The 21,449-nt window shown below is 46.4% G+C and overlaps 1 protein-coding gene across 2 annotated transcripts in view; it reads left to right on the top strand.

The window, feature by feature from the left end:
• Positions 1-21,449, top strand: part of TMEM259 (transmembrane protein 259) — an 85,429-nt gene that overhangs the window by 23,607 nt on the left and 40,373 nt on the right. For both annotated transcript variants that reach the window (XM_077271477.1, XM_077271487.1), the window contains exons 4-5: positions 2,539-2,650; positions 17,960-18,070. In XM_077271477.1, the coding sequence (XP_077127592.1) occupies positions 2,539-2,650; positions 17,960-18,070 (223 nt within the window). The remainder of the gene's footprint in view (positions 1-2,538; positions 2,651-17,959; positions 18,071-21,449) is intronic.

Below are 21,449 nucleotides of genomic sequence, written 5' to 3' on the forward strand. Positions count from 1 at the left end.
TATACGGCAGATAGGAGCTGGGCCATAGAGATTCATTGGGCCGTGTGTAATGCGAATTTTACGGACGTAGTTTATGCGCTCATACGTCCGTAAAACTCGCTAGTGTGAGGCCGGCCATAAACTGAGGACCATTTTTTCCTGAGTGCGCCAATATCCTAAATGAAATTGGGGCACAGTGCAAAGCTCAGAAGGCAAGGAGCACCAAATTTTACTGTTATGGTTTGCAGGTACCATGACACACTGTGAAAGCCCATTAGGTGCCAGAACAGCAGACCCCCCCCCCCCCCCCCATAAGTGACCCCAGTTTACGAACTACACCTCTCAATGAATTCATCTAGGGGTGCAGTGATCATATTCACACCATGTGTGTGTCACAGAATTTTATACCATTGGGCAGTGAAGAAAAAATACTTACATTTTTACCACCAAAATGTTGTTCTAGCCCCAGATTTTAAATTTTCCCTCAAGAAATAGGTAAAAATAGCACCAAAATTTGTCCCACAATTTCTACTGAACGTGACAATGCACCACATTGGTTGCGGTTAGCAGTGGGGTACCACAGGGGTCAGTATTAGGCCCTCTTCTTTTTAACATATTTATTAATGACCTTGTAGGGGGCATTCAGAGTAGAATTTCAATATTTGCAGATGACACTATACTCTGCAGGGTAATCAATACAGGGGAGGACAATTTTATATTACAGGATGATTTATGTAAACTAGAAGGTTGGGCTGATAAATGGCAAATGAGCTTTAATGGGGATAAATGTAAGGTCATGCACTTGGGTAGAAGTAATAAGATGTATAACTATGTGCTTAATTCTAAAACTCTGGGCAAAACCGTCAATGAAAAAGACCTAGGTGTATGGGTGGATGACAAACTCATATTCAGTGGCCAGTGTCAGGCAGCTGCTACAAAGGCAAATAAAATAATGGGATGTATTAAAAGAGGCATAGTTGCTCATGAGGAGAACATAATTTTACCTCTATTCAAGTCACTAGTTCGACCACACTTAGAATACTGTGCACAGTTCTGGTCTCCGGTGTATAAGAAAGACATAGCTGAACTGGAGCGGGTGCAGAGAAGAGCGACCAAGGTTATTAGAGGACTGGGGGGTCTGCCATACCAAGATAGGTTATTACACTTGGAGCTGTTTGGAAAAACGAAGACTAAGGGGTGATCTTATTTTAATGTATAAATATGAGGGGACAGTACAAAGACCTTTCTGATGATCTTTTTAATCATAAACCTGAGACCGGGACAAGGGGGCATCCTCTACGTCTGGAGGAAAGCAGGTTTAAGCATAATAACAGACGCGGGTTCTTTACTGTAAGGGTATGTGCACACGATGCAGAATTGGTGCAGATCTGCAGCAGATTTTTCTGCAGCAGAAACGCTGCAGATCTGCACTGTGATTTACAGTACAATGTAAAATCAATGTGAAAAAAGACAAACTGCACATGGTGCAGAAAAATCTGCGCAGAAATGCTGCAGATTTCAAAAGTGCATGTCACTACTTTTGTGCAGTTCTGCAGCGTTTCTGCACCCCTCCATTATAGAAATAAAATCTGCATAAAAAACAGCTGCGGATTCTGCCAGGAGATGCAGATTTTGTGCAGATAATTCTGCACCTCTTTTCTTACGTGTGCACAATAGCCTAAGAGCAGTGAGACTATGGAACTCTCTGCCGTATGATGTTGTAATGAGTGATTCACTACTTTTAAGAGGGGACTGGATGTCTTTCTTGAAAAGTATAATGTTACAGGTTATATATACTAGATTCCTTGATAGGGCGTTGATCCAGGGAACTAGTCTGATTGCCGTATGTGGTCGGGAAGGAATTTTTTTCCCCATGGTGGAGTTACTCTTTGCCACATGGTTTTTTTTTTGCCTTACTCTGGATCAACATGTTAGGGCATGTTAGGTTAGGCTATCGGTTGAACTAGATGGACTTAAAGTCTTCCTTCAACCTTAATAACCATGTTACTATGTTACATGTGGCTGTACAGTGCTCCTTAGCCACACGGAGAGACTCGGGAGGAACGGAGCGCTAGCTAGTTGCCTCTTGGAACGAAATGTTCCTAGAACAGTTTACAGACTTCATATACAGAGCCCCTAATTGCTAGAAGAACAGGGATGTATTATTACGACAAATGTCAGAGGGGTTAAAAAATATGTTGAAACATAAAATAGTGCAAAAAAATATTTTTTTTCTTTAGAATCTAAAATAGGCAGCAAAAAATCTACATGTTAAGGATCACTGTACTCATACTGACACTTACAAAAATTGTTGCGCTATTTGTAAACCTGAAAGATAAAACCAAGGCAGATTTGTGTTGTTTTTTTGTTGTTTTTTTTTTGTCTGCATGTTTCCACTATGAAAAGGTATGTAAATCATATTCAATCACTTTACACATGGGAGCCGGACATATGTGAATAATTTTGGATTGCAGTAGTGTTTCAGTTTCGAGACCAAACCAATAGGCGAACTGAGCCAATTTTGAAATACTTCATGGTTTGTTTTTCTTTTGCTTTTAGTTTGAGCTCGACATTGAGCCCAAGGTATTTCTGAAGCCATCGCTCGAGAGCGTGAAGCAAGCCTCTGATAATCAGAGTCATGGTCTTTCTTTTAGCGATACTGCTAGTAAAGGTGAGTGAAATCCCACTTCAGAATAAATTATTTCACAGCAAATGTAATGGTATTCATCTAGCTTTTGTGACATGAACATTAAACATGATGCTGTCCTCTTTAAGCCCTTAAAGAGAATCTGTCAGCAGGTTTTTGCTACCTCATCTGAGAGCAGCCTGATGTTGGCAAAGAGAAGCTGAATCCAACGATGTATCACTTAGTTTATTGGCTGCAGCCGTTCTGATACAATCAGAGTTTTTAGATTTAGAATGAAGCAGAGCTGAGAAAGCGAACCCCGCCCCCTCCAGTCTCTGTGTACAAAGTCTATAGACAGTGAAGTGCTTAGTTGCCCTCCAGCTATGTAAAGGCCCCGTCTCACATAGCGAGATCGCTAGCGAGATCGCTGCTGAGTCACAAGTTTTGTGACGCAACAGCGACCTCAGTAGCGATCTCGCTATGTGTGACACGTACCAGCGATCAGGCCCCTGCTGTGAGATCGCTGGTCGTGTCGGAATGGCCTGGACCTTTTTTTGGTCGTTGAGGTCCCGCTGACATCGCTGAATCGGTGTGTGTGACACCGATCCAGCGATGTCTTCACTGGTAACCAGGGTAAACATCGGGTTACTAAGCGCGGGGCCGCGCTTAGTAACCCGATGTTTACCCTGGTTACCAAAAAAAACAAACAGTACATACTCTCCTTTCGGTGTCCAGGTCCCTCGCCGTCTGCTTCCTGCTCTGACTGAGTGCCGCCGTACAGTGAGAGCAGAGCACAGCACCGCTGACGTCACCGCTGCGCTCTGCTCTCAGTGTACGGCGGCACTGTCAGAGCAGGAAGCAGACGGCAAGGGACCTGGACACCGAAAGGCGAGTATGTACTGTTTGTTTTTTTTGGTAACCAGGGTAAACATCGGGTTACTAAGCGCGGCCCTGCGCTTAGTAGCCCGATGTTTACCCTGGTTACCCGGGTGCTGCAGGGGGACTTCGGCATCGTTGAAGACAGTTTCAACGATGCCGAAGTCGTTCCCCTGATCGTTGGTCGCTGGGGAGAGCGGTCTGTGTGACAGCTCCCCAGCGACCACACAACGACTTACCAACGATCACGGCCAGGTCGTATCGCTGGTCATGATCGTTGGTAAATCGCTATGTGAGACGGGGCCTTTAGTCTTAGTGATAAATCCTTCACAGTTGTCAAAGTGCAGCTGCTGTTTACTAAGTGACCCCTCCCTGAACTCTGTGTTTTAGCCTCTAATGCCTGCTGACTTCAGATTACATAGCAAGAACTGCTGACAGATTCCCCTTAACATGATGGTGTACATATCCATTATGAGTGTTGGGGAGATCAGAAACATATCCTACCACTGCCACCAATTTGTCAGGACAGTCACATACTTGACTGACGGTTGATGGACGAGATGACTACTATTGCTGGGCAGCTTATCGAGTGCTTTCACATTGAACGAATAGTGTATACACATCTGATTCCACTCTAGAGCAACTGTCCAGAGGGAATCCAACAAATGGGAATGTATCTTTTTATTCTCAGTGGTCGGCGCTCATAGCATTTCTTCTACACAGAACAGGGCTGCAGCTCTGTTCTGTGTAGCACAAGCGATTGGATTATCGCAGCTTCTAGTCTCCTATGGAGGCTATTGAAGCTAGTAAAAAGTGAAAAAATAGTTTTTAAAAGTATTTAAAAAATAAGTTTAAATTTCCCCCCATTTGTCCCATTCAAAATAAAACAAAATGAAAAAATAAACCACACATATTTGGTATCGCTGCATTCAGAATCGCCCGATCTATCAATATATAAAAAGTATTAATCCGATCGGTAAATGGCATAGTGAGAAAAAAAACGAAACCCCAGAATTGTGTTTTTTGTTTTTTTTTGGGTAGTCGCAACATTGCATTAAAGTGCAATAACAGGGGATCAGCATGGTATCAATAAAAACGTCAGAATGCAAAAGTAAGCCCTTACCCAGCCCCAGATCACAAAAAATGGAGACGCCACGGGTCTCGGAAAGTGGCGCTTTTTTTTTTTTTTTTTTATGGACAAACTTTGGATTTTTTTGTTTTTTACCACTTAAATAAAAAAAAAACAAACCTAGACATGTTTGGTGTCTACAAACTCTGAATAATCTGGAGAATCATAATGGCAGGTCAGTTTTAGCATTTAGTGAACATGGTAATTTCACCGCACTTGGAATATTTTTGCCGTTTTCCAGTACACTATTTGGTAAAACCAATTGTGTCATTCAAAAGTACAACTCGTCTCACAAAAAACAAGCCCTTTTTTATGCCAATTTTCAGCTGCGTTTTAATCTCATGCACACACATTGTTTGTTTTTTTTGTGATCAGTATTTCGTGCTTTGCATGTTTTTTTGCACAATGGAGCATGTCAGTTTTCAGCGTTTTTCACCCATTGAAATGAACGGGTGGTGAAAAATCGCAACAAAAATGCAGGTATCAGGTTTTGCTGCTTTGCTTTTTTTTTGTTTCAATAATTTTATTTGGGGAAATTGTACAATATCAAGGTAGGCGAACAGATTATATGCGACAATATAACATGAGTTGAAATTGATATTGTTTTTGTACATCAATTTTAAGGTTTGTTGCCAAGTTTTATTAGAATTTTTTTTGTTTACATCTTGTTCTCATTTGATTGTGATTTTGCTTGACATATTCTGTGTCTGAATTAAAGAGTACCGTATATACTCGTGTATAAGCCGAGGCACCTAATTTTGTGACAAACAACTGGGAACATTTATTGATTTGAGTATAAGCCTAGGGTGGGAAATGCAGCAGCTCCTGGAAATGCTCCATACAAAATACGTCCCATATAATGCTTCATAAAGGTTGATGATGGCCCCATAAGATGCTCCATAGAAAAATATGCCCCATATAATGCTCCATAAAGGTTAATGATGGCCCCATAAGATGCTCCATATTAAAATATGCCCCATATAATGCTGCATAAAGGTTGGTGATGGCCCCATAAGATGCTCATCATATCAGTGCAGTTTATGCTGATATGATTATATCCTATTTCTCCTTCGCCTCATTGGGGGACACAGGACCATGGATTATGCTGCTGTCACTAGGAGGCTGACACTAAGCTGAGACAAAAAAAGGTTAGCTCCTCCCCTGCAGTATACACCCTCGTACTGGCTTCCAGACACCCAGTTCAAGCTTAGTGTCCGTAGGAGGCACACTGATTTTTATTTTCACGGATTTTTTCTTTTTAATCCATTCCGGACGAAGGGGGCGACGGATTCTTTAGTGGTCCGATCTCCCCCGAACCAACAACAGGTGAGCACGGGAGTTTCACCTCTCCGTATCCTCTCCTGCGACGTGGGAGCCACTGCCTGAGCTGACCATTTTTGGGCGACGGTTTTTTCCCTAAAAGGGACGCCGATCTCCCCATGTTGTACAGAGGAGCACTGGTGTTTTCCTCCAGTATCCTCCTCTGCAGCCAGGCCTTTTTATTGCCGGACATTTGCCCTGTCCACCAGGTTTCACCCTCGGCTGTACAGTGGCCCCCTATTCCCGTGGCGTCCGTGCAGACCACACTGCATCACCAATGCTCTGTGTGACTCAGGTGGTGGACGGTTCCTCTCCACTCCCCTCTGGGGCTGGTGGATGGAGGCTTCCCATCCCCTGCACCGTCCCAGCCATCCTTAGGCTCCTCTCACCTCCTCGGGTAAGTGTCTCGTGGGGGATGGGGGGGGGGCGCCGGCGGTCCGGAGGGCTCCTCCTTAAGCAGGGCACATTAGGGGCTGTAGCGCTGTAACGTCGGCACTTTGCGGCCGGGCCCAGGCCGCAAATTTAGCCCCCGGCTTCGGCCTAGCCGCTGGTCGCTGCCGATAGGCTCCGCCCACTCCTGCGCGTCATCGGCGGCGCCGCCCCTGGTTCCTGGCGCTTCTCACAGCCATCGAGATCTCCTTCCTGATCTCGGCGGCCATCTTCACACCACATGCCGCAGCTCCTGCTCGGACGCACCTCGGTGTCACTGCGCCCACGTGCAGCCAGTTTCCTCTCAGGCTTCTCAGCTTCCCAGGACAGCGGGACACAGGACCGGGGTAAGGAGACATCGTCAGCTTCTCCCCTGCAGCGTCTCTCTCTGCTTCCCAGTCCAGTTTATAGTCCCTGTGGCCTCTTTCTGCATTAGAATCATGTCGCAGTCAAGGTCTAAAAAACTACCTAAAGTACATACGACCTTTTTTTCTGCATGTACCACCTGCCAGGCCCCACTTCCTAAGCCTCAAAGTTCTCCCCTCTGCTCTGCCTGCGATGCCCCATGTGCCCAGGAGCCCTCCACCGCCACCGACTCTGGCGTACCTAGTCCCCCCCCCGTGGGTCGCTTCACTCACACAGTCCGTGGATTTTTTAGCCAACGCCATCAAATCCATTCAAAATCCTCCCGGGGTTCAGGGTAATCCGCTTCAGGCGTTAAGAGATCCCTTCATAGCAGGGGAATCGTCGGCCAGCAGGGGCCGCTCTCCACTTAAAGATGCTCGGTCATCCAGAAAACGGATCCGCACTGCCTCTCCTGAGCGCTCTCCTCGCCGCTCAGACTCTGCCAGCTCCACCTCTCGCTCACCCTCTTTGGGGGGGGGAACACGCGGTCTCTTTTACCAGATCCAAACGTTCCCACAAATCTTTTGCCTCTCATCCAGCTTTTCTGGATATAGTCAGGCGTCACAGGGAGCATCCAGATAAGCGTTTCACGGGTAAGAAGGACCTGGCATCTAAGTATCCCTTTTCAGCGGATCTCGTGAAGGACTGGACGGATCCCCCTTTAGTAGATCCGCCGGTCTCACGCCTAGCTTCTAAAACGCTTCTTTCAGTTCCGGAGGGCTCTTCAATTAAGAGTCCCACTGAACGCCAGCTAGACTCTCTAGCTCGTTCAGTGTATGAAGCCTCTGGCTCTTCCCTGGCCCCCTCCTTCGCCGCGGCTTGGGTGACCAAGGCTATGGTTTCCTGGGCGGATGCTCTAGCGAAATCCATTAATGAACAGGACCTCCCGTCTGAGATGGCAGACCTAGCCAAGCAGTTAGCCATGGCTAGCGATTACATGATGTTCGCTTCCCTCGACGCGGCGAATTGCGCAGCATCGGCGGCTTCCAACGCCATTGCTATCAGAAGGGCTCTTTGGCTCAGGGAGTGGCGCGCAGACTCCTCCTCTAAGAAATCTCTGATCTCCCTCCCTTTTCAAAGCGGGCGTCTTTTCGGCGAAAAGCTTGACCAGCTTATTTCCGACGCCACAGGGGGAAAGAGCAAGTTCCTTCCCCAACAGAGGCCCAAGGCGGTTTTTCAGCGCCAGCCTTTCTTTCGTTTTCGGCCTTTTCGTACCAGCCCAGCCTGGTCCAATCCCTCCGGGCTTTCCAGATCAGACCGTTCCTCTCGCAATGACAGAGACTCTCGTCCCTCCTTCAGGCCGAATCCTTCCTGGCGCAGGAAACCAAGGCAGCCCAGAACCCGAGGTTCCAGACCTCCCAGATTCCCGTCTCAATGACTCGGGAACGGTGCCAGTCGATACCATCAGAATAGGCGGACGCCTACTCTTTTTTCAGCAAGCCTGGCTCTCCGTCGTGCACGACGAATGGGTCAGGGATCTGGTATCGTCCGGCTACAAGATAGAGTTCTCCTCTCCTCCTCCAACTCGGTTTTTCCCCTCTCGTCTTCCCAGTTCGGCAACTCAGACTCGCGCCCTTCTTTGCGCCATTCACATCCTCCGCCAGAGCGGGGTCATTGTCCCGGTCCCGGAACACGAGAGGTTCAAAGGTTTCTACTCAAACCTCTTCGTCGTGCCAAAGAAAGACGGAAAAGTGCGGCCCATTCTGGATCTGAAGCTCCTGAACAAGTGCGTAAGAGTCCGGCACTTCAGGATGGAATCGCTCAGATCGGTCATCTCTTCGATGGAAAGAGGGGAATTTCTGGCCTCGATAGACATCAAGGATGCCTATCTTCACATCCCGATTTTCCCGTCTCATCAGAGGTTCCTCCGCTTTGCCATTCTGGAGGATCACTTCCAGTTCACGGCCTTACCCTTCGGTCTCGCCACGGCGCCCAGGGTATTTACCAAGGTCATGGCGGCTGTCATGGCCATCCTTCATTCTCGAGGAGTCATCGTGTTACCTTACTTAGACTATCTCCTCATAAAGGGCCCGTCTTTTCAGGCCTGTGAGTCAAGCGTCCACATTACCCTGGATTCTCTTTCGCGCCTAGGTTGGTTGATCAACTGGGACAAGTCCTCTCCCGTTCCTGCCCGTCGGATCTCCTTTCTGGGAATGATCCTGGACACTTCGAGGGGGCTGGTCTTGCTTCCTCGGTCCAAGGCCCAAGCACTTCAGCAAGGAGCCCAAACGCTCTGTCATCCTCGCCCGCGAACCATTCGGTTCGCCATGAAGATCCTGGGAAAGATGGTTGCAGCAATCGAAGCAGTTCCTTTTGCTCAACTCCATCTCCGTCCCTTGCAACAGGCTTTGCTAGACATCTGGGACAGGAGCATCTCTTCTCTCGACCGCCCTTGTCCCCTGTCCCCGCGGGTCAGACAATCTCTCGTATGGTGGACCCTGGGCCCATCTCTCCTCCGGGGGAAGTCCTTCCTCCCGATCCGCTGGTTAGTGGTGACTACCGACGCCAGTCTTCTTGGCTGGGGGGCGGTGTTCCTCCACCACTCTGCCCAGGGCCTCTGGACAGTTCGGGAATCCAAACTTCCCATCAACATCCTGGAGATTCGTGCTATCAGACTTGCTCTGAATCGCTTTCACCCCCTGCTCGCGGGTCACCCTGTACGAGTCCAATCCGACAACGTCACGGTTGTGGCTTACATCAACCACCAGGGGGGTACCCGCAGCAGGGCCGCGATGCAGGAAGTCTCCCTCATCCTTCGTTGGGCCGAAACCAACCATTCCATCATCTCTGCGGTGTACATTCCGGGAGTCGAGAATTGGGCGGCGGACTTCCTGAGCCGCCAGGGCCTTGCCTCGGGGGAGTGGGAACTCCACCCAGAGGTTTTTCACCAGATCTGTCTTCGCTGGGGGACCCCGGACGTGGATCTGATGGCGTCCAGATTGAACGCCAAGGTCCACAACTTCATTGCTCGATCTCGGGATCCCCAGGCCATAGGAGTGGACGCGCTGATTTCTCCGTGGCATCATTTTCAGCTCCCATACGTGTTCCCTCCCCTTCCCTTACTGCCGAAGGTGATCCGAAAGATCAAGATGGAGGGAGTTCCAGTCATTCTGGTCTCCCCAGACTGGCCTCGTCGCGCTTGGTACGCGGAGCTCGTTCAGCTCGTAGCCGACGTTCCCTTGCGGTTGCCAGACCGCCCAGACCTGCTTCGCCAAGGACCGATTTACCATCAGAACTCAGGGGCCCTACGTTTAACGGTGTGGCTGTTGAAACCTGGGTTCTAACTCGTGCCGGTTTCTCTCAGCAGGTCATCCCCACCATGTTAAGTGCTCGCAAGGCGTCTTCCGCCTCCATCTACCACCGCGTCTGGAAATCCTTCTTCTCATGGTGTAGGCTCCGGGGTCTCCCTCCCCTCGTTTTCTCTATCCCTTGCATCTTGAATTTCCTTCAGGCTGGTCTGGACTCCGGTTTGGCCCTGAGTTCCCTCAAAGGTCAGATCTCAGCGTTATCCGTGCTTTTCCAGCGTAGGATCGCCACCAACCTTCAGGTCAAGACTTTCATCCAGGGAGTCTCCCATGTGGTTCCTCCCTACAGGATGCCGCTGGAGACCTGGGATCTCAACTTGGTCCTAGGGGTCCTTCAGGAACCTCCGTTCGAACCCCTGCAAGACGTTCCGCTCTCGGTCCTCTCTTGGAAGGTTGCCTTCCTGGTAGCGGTGACGTCCATCAGAAGGGTTTCAGAGCTCGCCGCTTTATCCTGCCGGGCTCCTTTCCTTGCCTTTCATCAGGACAAGGTAGTCCTTCGTCCTTCTCCGGCGTTTCTTCCAAAGGTGGTCTCTTCTTTCCACCTCAATGAGGACATCATTCTTCCCTCCTTTTGCCCACAGCCCAAACATAGAGTCGAGAAGGCTCTCCATACTCTGGACGTGGTTAGGGCCCTCAGGAGGTACATCTCCAGAACGGCTCACTTCAGAAAATCGGACGCCCTTTTCGTGCTCCCGGAGGGTCACAGAAAGGGTTTGGCTGCGTCTAAATCCACGATAGCCAGATGGATTCGATCTGCTATCCAGGAATCCTATCGAGTCAGAGGCAGTCCTATCCCGGCGGGGATTAGAGCTCATTCCACTCGGTCGATGGGTGCTTCCTGGGCCATCCGGCACCAGGCAACAGCGGAGCAGGTTTGCAAGGCCGCAACGTGGTCTAGCCTGCATACCTTCACAAAGCATTACAATGTCCACATCCACTCCTCTGCGGACGCGGCCCTTGGCAGGCGTATCCTGCAAGCGGCCGTTGCGCACCTGTAGTCAGTTGGTACATGGAGGTATTTGGTTGTATTGTTTCCCTCCCAGGGACTGCTTTGGGACGTCCCATGGTCCTGTGTCCCCCAATGAGGCGAAGGAGAAATAGGGATTTTTGTGTGTACTCACCGTAAAATCCTTTTCTCCGAGCCACTCATTGGGGGACACAGCACCCACCCTGGTAGCCTTTTTCGGCTCGTGATCTTGTTTTTTGATCTTGACTGTTTGTTTGACATGTTATATTCTAATGTTACTGGTTATATTGTTTCTATCCTACTGCTTTTGCACTGAACTGGGTGTCTGGAAGCCAGTACGAGGGTGTATACTGCAGGGGAGGAGCTAACCTTTTTTTGTCTCAGCTTAGTGTCAGCCTCCTAGTGACAGCAGCATAACCCATGGTCCTGTGTCCCCCAATGAGTGGCTCGGAGAAAAGGATTTTACGGTGAGTACACACAAAAATCCCTATATTGCTGCTGCATTAAAAAAAAAAATGACATACTCCCCTCTCATCGCTGGCTGCTGCTCCTCACCGTCGCCGGCTCTGCAGTGACTGTTCAGGCAGAGTTCGCGCACTAATAACGTCATCACGCCCTCTGACCTGAACGTCACAGCCAGAGGACGCGGAAGACACAGCGCGGCGGTGGAACAGGGACAGGTGAATATCACAAGTGCCAGGATCCTGAGCAAGCGGCAGCACAGGCACCTGGCCCCCATAGCGTGCCGGTGTCCCCGCCTGCTCAGGACACCGGCACTTGTCCCGGTGCCAATGACGACCACTGGCCCTGTCAGCAGCCACCAGAATACTTACCAAGGCTGCAGAGGAGCTCAGACATGTTCCGGGGACCTCTGCACTGGGACCATGACTCGTGTATAAGCCGAGGGGGGTCTTTTTCAGCCAAAAAAGTTGCTGAAAAACTCGGCTTATGCACAAGTATATACGGTAGTTAAATAAGCGTTAACAGAATGAACCTAGATAGGCTTGGAACCAAACAGCAACTGTTAATTTTTTACTAATTAACGTTTTTACAAATTCCCAGGCTATTAATACCAGCTCACAGCTGTTTGCTTAGCCTTTACTGGTTAGTTTACAGGGGGCCCCCCCATAAAAAAATTAATGTAGGGTGCCCCTATAAAATTAACCAGCAAAGGCTAGGCAAACAGCTGCATTCTGATATTAATAGCCTAGGAAGGGGGCATGGATATTGGGCCCCCTCCCAGATTAAAAACCTTAGCTTTCTTCTGCACCAGAAGTGGCGCATCCATAAGATGCTTCAATTCTCGCACTTAGCCTCGTGCACAGCCCGCACATGGGCTGTGCGCGGGCGGTCGCAGCCGGGTGTCAGCTGATTCTGACAGCTGACACCCGGCACGAAGTGTCAGGAGTAGTCATGCACCACTCCCTTCACTTTAACCCCATAGATGCTGCGATTGCAGCATTCGAGGAGCCAGCAGAGGGATGACATCCGGGTCACCAGAGCTGGGAAAGTTGCTGATCATGCGCCAGGGCATAATCAGCATCTTTCTCTGTCAGTGCAGAGCTGACAGTTTGTACAGCATGGGGATGCTCCTGCATCCCCATGCTGAACAAGCGATCAGCCTGGAAAAGATGATAGTCCCATAATGGAACAAAGTAAAAAAAAAAAGTTTTTAATAATTGTAAAAATATTTAAAAAAAATCAAGAGATATTGTATCTATAAATTGTACGAAATATATAACTGTATACATATTTGGTACTGCTGTGTCCACAATGACCCGTCCTATAAAACCGTCCCTCTAGTTAACCCCTTTAGTGAACACCATAAAGAAACAAGGCAAAAACAATGCATGAGCATTCTGCCAAACAAAAAGTGGAATAAAATGCGATCAAAAAGACAGATATAAATAAACATGGTACTGCTGAAAACTTCATTTTGGCAAAATACTGCTCCATCAGCGGAAAAAAAAAAAAATACAGCTCGCAAGAATACAGTGATGCAAAAATAATTTTTCTATAAAATAGTTTGTGTAAAAGCACCAAAACTTAAAAAAAGAAGTATCACTGTAATTTTACTGACCCGAAGAATAAAACTGCCTTTTTTAATTTTCCCACACATGGAACTGCATACCCCCTCCCAAAAACAAAAAAAATCCTGAATTGCTGGTTTTTGTTCATTCTGCATTCCAAAAATCTGAATAGAAAGCGATCAAAAAATGTCATGTCTGACAATAGTACCAATAAAAACGTCAACTCGTCCCACAAAAAACAAGCCCTCACATGACTGTGGGCCAAAATATGGAAAAATTATAGCTCTCAAAATATGGTGATGCAAAAACTATTTTTTGCAATAAAAGGCGTCTTTTAATGTGTGACAGCTGCCAATCCTAAAACCCGACATAAATCTGGCATCGCTGTAATCGCACTGACCTGAAGAATAAAGTTGCCTGATTACTTATACCGCATGAGGAACGGCGTAAAAAATGTATAAAACCAATTATTTAATGAATACGTCATTCATTCGGAACCTCTGGCAGCAGATTCCCTATAATGAGGCAGATGGAGGCACTGTGGACGCTGTCTGACCTGTGATCGGGCACTGTCCGTCTTTCTAGGATTGCATACTAGTGCCGTCGGTCACAGTTTTGTGCACTTCTGAAAAGGACACCACTGAACAGAGGCCAGACGGAGTCCACAGTAACTCTGCTGCCTCATTATAGTGAGTGCATCCCTCGGGGGGTTTCTTCTGAATCACGTCACTCAGATTTAGATGGAAAACCCAAAGTGCGTGCTTAGCATAGAGCGACGGATAAATGTGATCCCAACCATTATGTAAATGATCCCAATGAAAGCTTCAGCTCAGTCCATAAAAAAGCAAGCTCTCACTCAGGTCTGTCATCTGTTAATGAAAATATAGGGGGCTTCCACATTACTGGTAGCACAAAGGCTCCAGAAAAGCAAAATGGCTCCATAACCATCCAAATTAAGTCCAGCAAATTCTGCGCATCCAAATGCCCCCTCCCTTCTGATCCCCACAGTGTACCTAAACCACATATAGCGTCCACATGTTTGCCATTTCTGAAGCGATGAGAGCCCGCCTAACTTACGGATGCATGCCTCCAAAAGCATGAGCTGGGCATAATGTACTGGTCGCTACGGCGTACTGGTCGCTACAGCACAGCGTACTGGTCACTACAGTTTGCAATTTTCACTCTGCAACATCCATTGCTGCTTGTTTCTGGAAAGTGCCCATGGAGTCAAAATTGTCACAACAACTGTAGATAAATTCCCAAAGGGGTATAGTTTCCAAAATGGGGTCACTTGAGGGGGGATTCTACTCTTCTGGCAATTAGGGGATCTGTATATGAAGTCTGCAAACTGTTCTAGCAAAATCTGCGCTTCTTGAGGCAAATAGCGCTCCGTTCCTCCCGAGTCACTCCGAAGTAGAACTGTACAGCCACATATGGGGTATTGCCACGTTCAGCAGAAATTGTGGGACACATTTTGGTGTTATTTTTAACAACTTCTTGTGTGAAAATGTAAAATCTTGGGCTAAAACAAAATTTTGCTGGTAAAAATGTAGTTATTTTTTCTTCATTGCTCAATTGTATAAAATTCTGTGACACACCCATGGTGTCAATTTGATCACTGCACCCCAAGATGAATTTGAGAGGTGTAGTTTGTAAAATGGGGTCACTTATGGGGGATTCTGCTGTCTGTGTCCACATGGGTACTCCCAGTAGCTCATGGCAACTGCAAAGCAAAACAGTAAAATCTGGGGCTCCTTCCCTTCTGAACTTTGCACTGTGCCTGAAAAATATTTCACGATTACATGTAGGGTATTGGCGCACTCAAGAAAAAATGGACCTGAGTTTGCTGTATAAAGAAAAAAAATTCCTGTTGGCCCTGAACGTGGTGTTAAAACAATATTTTTATGAGGAAAATGTGATTTTATTATTTTCATTGCTCAACATAATAAATGTCTGTGAAGCACCTGGAGGTTCAGTGTGCTTACCACACATCTAGATCGGTTCCCTGAGGGTCTAGTTTCCAAAATGGTGTCACTTGTGGGGGATTTACACTGTTTAAGCACGTCAGAGGCTCTCCAAATGTGACATGGTGTCCGCCAATTGTTCCAGCAAATTTTGCACTCAAAAAGTCAAATGGCGCTGATCATACCCTGTGTTTAGCAGAGGTGATTGGGTTATAGCAGCTTCTAGTCAATGGACAATGGAAGCATATAAAAAAATTAAAAAAATATAAACAAAATATAAGTTCAAATCACCCCCCTTTCGCTCCATTCAAAATAAAACAATAAAAAAATGAAACATACACATATTTGGTATCACCGCGTTTAGAATCACCCGATCTATCAATAAAAAAAAAAAAAAAAATTACCTGATCTCTAAACAGCATAGCAAGAAAAGTTAGAATGCCAAAATTACGTTTTTTTTGGTTGCCACGACATTGCATTAAAATGCAATAACGGGCAATGAAAAGAACGTATCTGCACCAAAATATCATTAAAAACATCAGCTCGGTGCGCAAAAATAAGCCCTCACCCAACCCGAGATCACGAAAAGTAGAGACGCTACGGGTATCAGAAAATGGCACGATTTTTATTTTTTTTTTAACAAAGTTTGGAATTTTTTTTCACCACTTAGATAAAAATAACCTAGACATGCTTGGTGTCTATGAACTCGTAATGACCTGGAGAATCATAATGGCAGGTCAGTTTTAGCACTTAATGAACATAGTAAAAAACAAAACAAGAACAGCTGGCTACATTCTGACAGGAGCTTGTAAGCTCCTGCAGTGTTAAGCGCTGAGCTGCCTTGAGAGAGGTCACAGGAGTTCATCAGTTGATGAGCCCCAGTGATTTCCTTTATGGCACCCATTGCGTGAGAAAGTACTCACGAAGCGGTGCTGTGAGATCACCGGAGCTCATCAGCTGATGAACTCCTGTGACCTCTCTCACGACAACTATATATTACAAGAGCAATGATGCTCCTGTCAGTGTATCTCCCGATGTGACTGTTCTACAAATGAGATCGCCGTGGGACACTCTGAATTATGACGGACAGGAGACTGTTTATTTTTGATTGTTTACCAGGGACAAGGGCACTGGGGATTTGGTGTTTGAAGAGTGTTTTCTATTTCTGTTTCAGTATGTGTTTAATTACTTGATATGTTTTTTTTTTTTTTGTTTGTTTGAACACAGACTCTGGCCGACGAGAGATTACTTCTCCCATCAGCGTCTCCTGCTATCACTGTTATCAGTGACAGCAGATGCAGCCTGATGGGAGTAGCAGTGTCTCATCAGCCGACACCTGCTGACCTGCTGTATGCTTTTTGCTGTGGTTCACAGTCACGCTGACATCTGGCAACGTGACCCTGCAACGCTTTGATGACTGTACGGTTACCGGCAGTAGCATTACTGACAAACTGTCTTTATCTTCACTGTCACACAGATGACAACGTGGGAAACACCATAGGAAGTCTGGAAAAACTCACAAATCTGCGGCCTTTTTTATACCTGTGTTTTTGCTGTGGATTTGACTGGATTGAAGTCAATGGGTGAAAAACGCTAAAAATCTGCACAAAGAATTGACAAGCTGCAGAAAAATGCAGTGAAAATATTCAAAGAAAAATGTCTGATCATGTTCACAATACTTCAGGATTCTTATTGAATTTAGGTGCCATAAGGGTTCCATAGCGTTTTTGGCCCATCGCCGCCGTGAAAATGCACCGTGTACGCACAGCCTACATGTTCATGCCAATTCCAACAGTTTAACCTCTCCTATGCTGCGGCAAGTAGTGGCAGTGTTAGCTGAAGAGTTTGACAGAGGGAGAGCACTTCTTCTGTCAGCTTGTAGGCACACATATGCATGATCCTTGTGTTATGTAAATAGAGGTCTAACCAAGGCCTACAGGTCAGTTGTAAACTACAGCCAATTAGATCCCACAGGTGTCTGATAGGCTGTCTAAGTTAAACAATGACCGGATAACATGCATAAGCTGTGTGTTACCCATGTGATCATAAGATTACCTATTCAAGTTCTCATGTAGTGTTTTACAAAAAAAAAAAAAAATCTGTCCACATCCATAATGATGTGCACTGCGATACCATATCATTATGCGTCGAGGTCGACGCTGTAAACACTTTTTGAAGACTATGCCAGACTCAAGTGAATGAAATATATGTTACCTATTTATTTCTCAGTCCTCCACCACTTTTTCTAGACTGCTCCATTTTAATGCATCCTCCTGTGATGTCTACATACAGCTTTTCAGATAGGGGCTGTGAGGAGAAGAGAATAGCCTAAGTACGGTATATTAGAGAGTTTATTATATTGTCGTTTTATAGCTTGAGAAACTGAATTTTAAGCATACAGTGCTGCTTTCCTTCTTATATTAGGGGAATTAAAAGAAGTGATTAACTGCCCATGATCCTGGAGCAAACTGACACTAGTCCCTGTTTGTTTCCAGTACTGGCTAAGGCTACGTTCACATTTGCGTTGTGCGCCGCAGCGTCGGCGCCGCAGCGCACAACGCAAACAAAAACGCAGCAAAACGCATGCACAACGCTGCGTTTTGCGCCGCATGCGTCCTTTTTTTAATTGAATTTGGACGCAGCAAAAATGCAACTTGCTGCGTCCTCTGCGCCCGGACGCGGGCGCCGCAGTGAAGCATGCGGCGCAAAACGCAAGTGCGACGCATGTCCATGCGCCCCCATGTTAAATATAGGGGCGCATGACGCATGCGGCGCCGCTGCGGCGCCCGCCGCTAATGTGAACGTAGCCTAATTACTACAGTAAAGTACTATAGTTTTTAGAAGACTTGTCATTCCAAATGTAGGACTTTTTCATGTTTGGCTTACCTTTTGTGATTATATGTATAAATATCTATATTTCTTTCCCTAGTTTGGCCCCAAGAAGAGTACATAGTAGAATATTCACTTGAATATGGGTTTCTCAGGCTATCTCAGAGCACACGACAGAGACTCAACATACCTGTGATGGTGGTAACACTGGGTAAGTGATTTTGCAGTTTAATAGCTTTACTTGAGGTTGCATTTTGCCCATTCCATAATCCATCAAGGTCTTCCGTGTGAACACCCGATAAACGGTATTAGCTGAGCCATAGGCTTCACTGACGTAGTTGGAATCTGAAACTTTGAACTCCAGTGGAGCTAGTTTCTAGCTGCCTATCCTTAGTCGCTGGATACAATGGTGTACTAGACGCTGTCAGAAGTGGACTAACATGCAGATAAACTTGTGTGGTCAAAAAGAACAAAACTGGCTACAGCAGCAAGGATTGAGTGAATAAAGAAATGATGAACTATGTACATTAGATGAAATAACAAAACTCATAAATTCTTCAACTTTTTTTTTTTATATATGTAACTACCAACTTAAATAGTAGAAAAAGAGGTGACTAGCACTCCTAAATAATCGCCCAGATTCAATATAGTGACATGGCGATCTAGAACAGAGGTCTCAAAACCAGCCGGGTAAATGGGCTGCACATAGAAAAAGTCTGAATTGCTGGAGAAGATTATGTTTTTAGTTATGATAACATTATTTTTCTATTTAACTTTTTTTTTCTTGGTTTTTATTATATGGGTTCTGGTACAGGTCTTTTTTTTTTTTTTTTTTTTTTACTTCATTTTTTTTTTTTTTTTTTTTTTTACATAAAACCACATTTTAGTAGCCAAATAGTTCATTATTTTTTTTATTCTTTATTTTACTTTTTGTTAATATTTTCCTCTTTTTACCCCAATTGGACCCATACAGTAATTCTGGCCCCTGTTTTGTAATGATGTCCCTCGGCCTGTACTAGTGTACCCTGTCTTGTAATAATGTCCCTATCCTGTAATAATGTCAATGAGGTTGTAATAATGTCCCAATCCTGTAATAATGTCCTTCATCCTCTGTCTCCCCATCCTGGTCCCCTCTTATAGTAATGTCTACACCCTTGTCCCCTCCTTGTAATAATGTCCCTCATTTTACTGCTCTTTACATACACATGTTCCATGAACAGCTTCCTCTTCCTCCTCCACAGCTGGGGCGCTTAGTAATTTTCATGTGCTGACGCATCGGGACGCCAACGTCAGCTGCCGGCCTCTGATTGGCTGGTGTTGGAATTATGGTGCAGAGAGCTGGTCTCTGCACCGCTATACATTTCAACTGAAAGTGTGTCCGAGGACACTCATTCAATTGAGGAGCATTGCTAACATCGATGGGCCTCTGGCTCGCTGGGCACGATTGTCTCAGGCCCGAAGGCCGCACAATGAAGGCTCGGGGTGGCATGCAGCTCGCTTGTTTGAGACCCCTAATATAGACCATCTATGGAGCCAGTTTCAAACATGACACCATGGATGGGGTGACAACGTTGCACGTCTCTTATATTTGAGTGAACAATCCATGTTTACATTGCTTTTCTGGAGTTCTGCTCTCATCAAAATCAGATGGATACCTTAAAAGTTGAGCCGACTGTTCTGTAGCCACCTGCTAGGTGCCGCTGTACAGTGATACCTTGCCTTTTTTATGTTGGGGAAATTAAAAGAAGTTATTAATGCTCCAGTATTCTGGAGCAGACTGACACTATTTTATTTCTGTTTCCAGTACTGGCTAATTACTACAGTAAGGGTACCGTCTCACAAAACGATTTACCAACGATCACGACCAGCGATACGACCTGGCCGTGATCGTTGGTAAGTGGTTGTGTGGTCGCTGGGGAGCTGTCACACAGACCGCTCTCCAGCGACCAACGATGCCGAAGGCCCCGGGTAACCAGGGTAAAAATCGGGTTACTAAGCGCAGGGCCGCGCTTAGTAACCCGATGTTTACCGTGGTTACCAGCGTAAAAGTAAAAAAAAACAAACAGTACATACTCACATTCCGGTGTCTGTCCCCCGGCGTCTCAGCTTCTCTGCACTGTGTAAGCACAGCGGCCGGAAAGCGAGCACAGCGGTGACGTCAGACGTCTGAGACGCCGGGGGACAGACACCGGAATGTGAGTATGTACTGTTTGTTTTTTTTTACTTTTACGCTGGTAACCACGGTAAACATCGGGTTACTAAGCGCGGCCCTGCGCTTAGTAACCCGATGTTTACCCTGGTTACAAGCGAACGCATCGCTGGATCGCTGTCACACACAACGATCCAGCGATGACAGCGGGAGATCCAGCGACGAAATAAAGTTCCAAACGATCTGCTACGACGTACGATTCTCAGCAGGATCCCTGATCGCTGCTGCGTGTCAGACACAGCGATATCGTATGGATATCGCTGAAACGTCACGGATCGTACGGTCGTAGCGACAAAAGTGCCACTGTGAGACGGTACCCTAAGCTCTCTTTTTTTTTTTTTTTTTTTTTTTTTTTTTTTTTTATAGAAGGCTTGTAGTTCCAGATTCAGGATCGCTTTCTATTTGGCTAGAACATTACATTAACACAGATTAACACTTCAATGAATCAATCATTGTTCCATTATAGAGTAGATGAAAGGGTTTGTGTTTATTCTGATCTAGTTTTCTTCCCTCTGAAGAAAAGCTACTTTCCAGTGCCAACTAGACTGGTTCCCTTTATCCCACAGACTTTCATCTGCTGCCAATAACGTGTCGCAATTGTCCTTGGTTTCCTAAATGTGTGCTCTATACCACCACAGATTGTCATAATTGTAAAAATGCACTTTATACAAGTCTTTGCACCAAGTAGTTCAGAGGGCCGGCCCAGACCATCCTTTGCATCTCCTCTGGTGAAGATAATGCAGCTTCCTTGCCATGATCAATTCCCTACATCAGGTGTGTGCAGACTGCAACACTACTCTGTGCTGCCCCCAACCATCTGGTCATAGACTTGCCGGTCTGTGTCTGTTGGCTTCAGACATGTATAATACTTGCCAGAGAAAAGGATGGATAAGTAAAATGGTGGGTCTCCGGACACCTGTGTCGCTCTCCGAAAAGTAGTTGATGTGGAGAGGTGGCCATACATGAGTAAGGCTCTCTTCAATGCAGGCAACTTGCAATAAAGGGAACCTGTAAATCCGTCTTATGGTTGCACTTTAATCTTTATTTTCAGTTTTGTGTTAATGAGATTCTCGTGCCCTAAGGCGGGGTTCATGTATGCGGTGCTCTGATTCTCCTCATCCCCATCCTTGTCTGCCTGGCTCCTTATTCCCATCCTTGTCTGCCTGGCTCCTTATCCCCATCCTTTTCTGCCTGGCTCCTCATCCCCATCCTTGACTGCATGGCTCCTTATCCCCATCCTGGTATGCCTGGCTCCATATTCCCATCCTTGTCTGCCTGGCTCCTCATCCCCATCCTTGTCTGCCTAGCTCCTCATCCCCATCCTTGTCTGCCTAGCTCCTCATCCCCATCCTGGTATGCATGGCTCCTTATTCCCATCCTT

Source organism: Ranitomeya variabilis, chromosome 1 (assembly GCF_051348905.1).
Source record: "Ranitomeya variabilis isolate aRanVar5 chromosome 1, aRanVar5.hap1, whole genome shotgun sequence".
In the NCBI taxonomy this organism is placed as follows: domain Eukaryota; kingdom Metazoa; phylum Chordata; class Amphibia; order Anura; family Dendrobatidae; genus Ranitomeya; species Ranitomeya variabilis.